This window comes from Orycteropus afer, unplaced genomic scaffold (genome assembly GCF_000298275.1).
Source record: "Orycteropus afer afer isolate SDZICR_OR568_19922 unplaced genomic scaffold, OryAfe1.0 scaffold00826, whole genome shotgun sequence".
In the NCBI taxonomy this organism is placed as follows: domain Eukaryota; kingdom Metazoa; phylum Chordata; class Mammalia; order Tubulidentata; family Orycteropodidae; genus Orycteropus; species Orycteropus afer.
The window spans coordinates 344,853-351,729 of record NW_006922413.1 but is presented as its reverse complement, the minus strand read 5'-3'; the positions used below and the strand labels follow the sequence as shown (position 1 = coordinate 351,729).

The 6,877-nt window shown below is 35.4% G+C and overlaps 1 protein-coding gene across 1 annotated transcript in view; it reads right to left on the bottom strand.

Annotated features, from left to right (window-relative positions):
• RAB3GAP1 (RAB3 GTPase activating protein catalytic subunit 1) overlaps positions 1–6,877 on the bottom strand; it is a 144,261-nt gene that overhangs the window by 80,924 nt on the left and 56,460 nt on the right. Inside the window, exons 6-7 of the mRNA XM_007957941.2 lie at positions 2,679–2,798; positions 1,499–1,664 (exon numbers count right to left, since the gene is read on the bottom strand). Of these exons, the coding sequence (XP_007956132.1) occupies positions 1,499–1,664; positions 2,679–2,798 (286 nt within the window). The remainder of the gene's footprint in view (positions 1–1,498; positions 1,665–2,678; positions 2,799–6,877) is intronic.

The following is a 6,877-nucleotide window of genomic DNA, read 5'->3' as shown; positions in this document are numbered from 1 at the left end:
TATACTTTGCTGGTTTTTGTGTTTCTCTAGAGAACCCCATCCAACACACCCCATCTTCCTTCCGAGGAGTGGCTGGTGGGTTTGAACCGCCAGCCCTCTGATTAGCAGTCCAGTGTCTTAGCCACTATGCTATCAGTAGAACAATAACCCTAGGAAGGTAAATACTCCTTAGTACAATCAACCATTCGCATCAAATGGGCAAGATTTGCCCAAGGACAAAGTTCAGAAGGCAAAAAGGGTTAGGGGAGAAGGAAGAATGTAAATGAGAAACACAGAGAAGTGGGAGGATTGTAATCAATGAAAAGAAACAAAACATGTGAACTACTGAATGTAGAACTGATTTGTTCTGTAAACTTTTACCCAAATCACAATAAAAAGTTAAAAAAAAGAACCTTCCTCATAAATAATCAGTATCATCCATGAGTACTGTGCTCCTTTAAAAAAATCATCTAGATGAGCTCAAATGGTTAACATTTTTTCTAAAGCAAAGATGAGATGGCAATGGAGCTGGAAAACTAGATTACTGGAAACAAAATAATCAGAAATAATGAGAATGTCTGTAGACTGTGAAAAATGTAACCAATGTCAATGAACAATTTACACAGAAAATTGTTAAGTGTCAATCTAATCTGTTGTGTAAATTTTCATTGAAAACGTATTATTTTTTTAAAATCCATGAAAACTCTGTTTACTAAAATTTTTTTTAAAAAAAAGACTAAAGTATTAGCATTTGCATCTGACCAAAAACTTGATCTAAAAAATTTAAATATTACTGAAGACTTCTGGTTAGGGGAAAGGAAAACTAATAAGAGTAGAAATTAACACATAACTGCCTTTTTCAAAAATTTCCCAAAACACCATAATGTAGTTTGAGCCATTTCAGAGTCCACAAAGTTTCTGAAAAATACATATATACATGATATGCTCTAAAATAATGTTTCTATGATTTTTTTAAATGATGATAATCACAAGTGACTGTTAACAACAGCAATTTTAAAAAAGAAACTAAAGGATAAAGGGAAGCTTTTACTTTATTTAAATTGCTTAGTCTGGCAACTGCCTAATATGTCAGATTTACAATCTTACCATTACACTTTAGGGCCTCAAAACTGAAAATAAATTTCCATAAAATTTAGTTCCTCAAGAAGCTTATAGCCAAAGCCTTGAACAAACAGCTACCTGAAGCCCACTTTTCTGGGGAGGCTGGCAATATTCAGAGGACAATGAGTAGAAAGACATACCCTCATAGATAAATATTAATAGACTGAACATACAAAAAGTCAGTTTAATTATTTGTTTCATTAACATTGTGCACTAAAAATCTAACTGGATATTGTATTTCTGTATTGTATTTCTTTAAACATACATTGTAATTTATGTAGTCAATGTTATCTTTTTTATAAGTTATTACATTATTGTTATTACACAGAAATATGCTAAATTACCAGTACTTTTATTTGGATCCCAGATAAGACTGACAATATTAATAGCAACTTACAATCTTTGATTTGAAGATATCCAGCAGACCTGACAAGTGAGTGTACTGATTTGGCACTTTTCGAAGATGAACCATTTCAAAATCAGTTCGGACACCAGGGCCCTGACACTCTCCCACATACATTCTCCTCCATTTGTGATGTATTTGCACAAAAAGTGGCACCTGACTATAGGATATGATAAAATAAGAATAGACTTGAGGTTCATTTTCATTAATTAAAAACTGAGTAATTCCCAATTCCCCAAATTTTTCAGTATTGCCCAACTGTATTGGAAAAATTTAAAATATCAAATATTTAACAGAAGCATGTAAGAAACTATCCAAAAAAAACCCTAGATTTATATTTTAACATACATCCTGGTTACTTTTGTCCTTACACTATTTTGAAAATCATCTGTTTAAAAATGGCTAAAGTGGCAAAACAGCTGAGTAAGTATTTTTTTGAATAAAAGCTATCGTATCACATTAGTGTTTCAAAATTCAGTTATAAAACTTGATCTTCAGATATTAAATAATTCAAATAATATTTTTACTTTATCATATGAAGATACAAACACTCTCCCTGAGCTAATACTATTAAGTAACATTTTAAATCATTCCTTTAAGGAAAAAAAAAGAGAGCCCAAATTATTCACTCAGTATTCAATAAAGCACAAATTAGCTTGTACAAAAAAGTAATTAACAAATTAGTTTTTCCCCAGTAGGTTTACATTTAGCATCTCTTACTCTATTTGATATGCAAATAAATACAAATAAAATAGCAGAATAGTAATTAAACAAATTTCATTTTCTCAAATAGTTCCCCATTTTAGAACAGGGCCTAAAAATACTTGAAAATAATTTTTTAAACATATTGCAAATTATATCTAAAAGTTCTCAGATTTTAATATAATACTTTGCAACAAAATCAAATAAACATTCTAAAGTAAAATACAATAAATAGTACCATTTATTCTTCATCTCAAAATATATACTGAATATAGTTTTCCTTTGGAAACATCCTCCATAAAAATTTTATTACTTTTATCCTACATACAAAATTCCAGTATAATAAAATATATAAGTACATGTATTAAAGTTCTAATTATAATTTTTTTTTTAAATCAGTTACTGTTTTCCTTCATAAATCATTAAAAATAAATTTACCTTACTGTTTAGATTTTTCAAAATGTCCACCTACCAGCCAGTGTTTCCCAAAGCAATAGACACAGAACTCAGAAGAAGATTGCACTTGGATTCACTGAGAACAGCATCATTGTTTGCAGCAGGAGCAATCACCACAAATTCACGCAGTCCATACCTTTAAAAAATAAAAATGTACTACCATTAAACAGGTAAAAACTTCAAAAGTCCATTATTTGAAAAACATGAAAAAATTTCCCTATAGGATATTTAACAGGTCTGAACTACATATACATCTGTTTTTAACAAGTGAACCAACATGAATTTCCTCTGTTTAGAGAACCATTTCCATTATTCACCCATCACCTTGTGTCTATTCTTTAAAAATTAGAAGCAATTTGCTGAAATGACAAAAGAGAGAATATTAAATATTTTGCCTTAAAATTTAAGTTCCCAATAAAAAAGTTGGACTTCACCAAAATTAAAATGTTTTGTACATCAAAGGACATTATCATGAAAATGAAATGGCAATGCACAGAACAGGAGAAAGTATTCGGGAAGCATATATCTGATAAGGTTTAAATATCCAGAATATATAAAGAACTTCCACAACTGAACAACAAAAAATGACAAACAACCTGATATAAAAATAGGCAAAGGGCTTGAATAAAAATTTCTCCAAAATAAATATACAAAATGGGTATTAAGCACTTGAAAAGATGTGCAACATCATTAGTCATTCAAACCAAACCACACTCATTGCTATTGAGTAGATTCCAACTCATAGTGACCCCCTTTCAGTTTTCGAGCAGTAAATCTCTACAGAAGTAAATTGCCTCATCTTCCTTCCGCAGAGCAGCTGGTGGGTTTGAACCACCAACCTTCTAGTTAGCAGTCAAATGCCTTAGGCACTGTGCCACCAGAGTTCCTAAACTTCTCAAAGTTCACTGTTCTTTGATACAATGCAACACAATGCACTGCTTTCAAGTTGGATCCAACTCATAAGATGCCATAAATTGCAGGAAAACAGTTATGAGCCGTTCTGGTTACCTAGTGCCACTCTGACAAAAATTTTCCACAAATGGAATAGCCTTAACAAACAGGAGTTTATTCTTACAATTTGGAGGCTTTAAGTCCAAGTTCAAAGTGCCAAGCTCTAGGGGCTGTGTGAAAGCCCCTCAACCTTAGGGTTCAGCTCTGCCTCCTGCCCACTGGAGCTAGAGGCATTTCTTCACTCAAATAGCTGCTGGCTGCTGAGGCTGTGAAGCTCCAAGGTTGACAAGAAAAAAGGCACAGTCCTGATGTTACCAAACCATACGGCAGGCCATTAACTTAAGTCCATTGTCGGCAGAGCATGGCAGGCTGCTGAGCAACGACACGGCTACATGCAGAGTCCAAGCATGCCATAGGCTAGAGACCATGCCAAGGCTTCTGCTTAAATACACAGGAAGCAGACCACATTCACTAAGGCAACTACTCAGCTGCTCCCAGTAGATTCCACCATGAAGTTGATTACCAATCTCATGGGGAATACTACATCCAGCTGCTCAGCCACTCAACCAGGCCCAGCCAAACTGACACACAAACATCACCATCACATGAGCCATGACTCTTTGTGCTCCTAACAATTACCAAGTATGCTAATTAAGAAATTCTTGCATTCTTTTACTTAATAACATGAGTGCCCTGGCAGTGTAGTGCCTCTTTATTTTTGATATAACTATCACATAATAATGAAAAAATTTCTCCTTTGTCAAGTCCTTTAAAACTCTCAAATTTGCAGCCAAAGTTTATAAAGATGTAAGGTCAAGTTGACAGCCTTCCTACCGAAAATCCCTCTAGAATCCTCAATATGGGGAGCTCTGGTGACATAGTGCCTAAAGCATTTGATTGCTAACTAGAAGGCTGGTGGTTCAAACCCACCAGCCACTCCTTGAAAGGAAGACTGGCAATCTACTTCTGTAGAGATACCACATTGGAAACCCAAGGAGGAGTTGCTAGGTGTCAGAATTGTCTTGACTCGACAGCAGTGTTTCTTTTTTTTTTGGATCCTCAGTATAGGGAGCTCTGGTAGCACAGTGCCTAAGGCATATGACTGCTAACCAGAAGGTTGATGATTCAAACCCACCAGCCACTCCATGGAAGGAAGACCAGGCAATCTACTTTTGTAAAGATTTACTGCCTCAGAAACCCAATGGGGATCGTTATGAGTTGGAATTGACTTGATGGCAGTGTGTTTGGCTTTTTTTTTTTTTTTTAATCCTCAATATATGCATAGTGCCAAAGGCACGTGACTGCTAACCAGAAGGCTGACAGTTCAAACCCACCAGCTACTCCTCGGAAGGAAAATTGGGCAATCTACTTCCATAGAGATATTGCCTCAGAAACCCAAGGAGGGGTCATGATGAGTGGATTCGCCTCAACAGCAGTGAGTTTTATATACATCTATATCTATATATAGATATTTAACAATTTTCAAAATTATTTAATCATTTTCAAAAAAATAAAATAAGTTAGGAAAGGTGTTACTTGTTTGCCTCATTGATTTTAATCTCTGAATATGAAAGTAGTTATGAATGCTCACTTTCAATCTCAAGAAATTACCAAAATAGCAATAAAGATTTAAAAATAAAAAAAGCTAATCCATAATCTCTTTATTGCTAGGATGGCAATTCTCATTTCATCTCCTCACCTCTCCTCCACCCTTTAAAATCAAAACTTATTATGTAGAGGCAGCATCAAATACTGGAAAGAACCCAGAGCTATGAATTTTAAACTCTGGAGATTTTTTTTTAAATGTCCAAGGAAGACACAACACAAAACCAGTGTACATACTACCTCACCATCCCCCACACCAGAATGAAACCACTGTCAACAGTTTCTTGGATATTCTAGAAATATTCTGCCTTTCCTTGTATCCACTCAACATTCACAAAGAGCATACTCTATACCCAGATGTCAAAATTCTTCTCATCTTTTGCCATTACCAATTGTCTACTGCTATACTCCAGGCTTACCAAACTACTTGCAGTTTTCAAGTTCATTTGGGCATTCTTATCTCTACTAAAGGTCTTCCTTTGCTTTGAATTTGTTTTTATCTGACTTATGTTTACCTGTGTTTCAGAATTTACATGAGGTATCATACCTCCTTGGGAAGAATTTTCCTGACCTAATCTGTCTATAGGAGCCTTACTAGCACAGTGGCTAAGTGCTCAGCTGCTAACCAAAAGATCAGCTGTTCAAACCTACCAGCCACTCCATGGGAGAAAGATGTGGCAGTCTGCTTTCATAAAAGATTAGTCTTGAAAACCGTATCAGGCAGTTCTACTCTGGCCTACAGGCTTGCTATGAGATGGAATTGACTCAATATCAACAGGTCAATCTGTCTACATTAGTTTACATCAAATCCTGTGCTGCCCTCTATGAGGGTATCAAATCACACAGTGCTGAAACTGTCTGTAAAAGGCAGAAGCAAGCATGCAAAGTGACAATGAAGAAACCCAGGGGATTATCAGCTCTGGAGATAGGGACTAGAGACTGGGATTTTGCAGGAAAAGACTTTTAGCTGCTGAAAGACTTGTATGTGCTACTATGTGACTCATAGAGATGCCAGTAAAACTGACCCTTCTTAACTCCAATACCTCAACAACAAAAAGACAAAAAATCCAATTAATGAATGGGCAGAAGACATGAATAGACACTTCACCAAAGAAGATATTCAGGTAGCCAACAAACATAGGAAGAAATGCTCACGATCATTAGCCATTAGAGAGATGCAAATCAAAAGATAACATTTTACCCCAGCACTAGTAGCAAAGTTCAACAAGACAAATGCTGGCGACGATGAGGAGAGATTGGAACTCTTCATACACTGCTGGTGGGACTGTGAAATGATACAACCACTGTGGAAAGCAGTATGGTGATTCCTTAAAAAGTTGGAAACAGAAATACCACTTGACCCAGCCATTCCATTACTAGTTATATACCCTAAAGAAGTGAGAGCCAGGACAAGAACAGACATGCAAACCCATGTTCATCACAGTACTATTTACAATAGCCAAAAGATGGAAACAACCTAAGCACCCATCAACTGAAGAATGGATAACCAAACTATGGTACATAGACATAATGGAATACTATGCAACCCTAAAGAATAACATAGAATCTGCAAAACACTGCATAATGTGGATGAACTTAGAGGACATTATGCTGAGTGAAATAGTCTATTACAAAAGGACAAATACTATATTAGTGCAT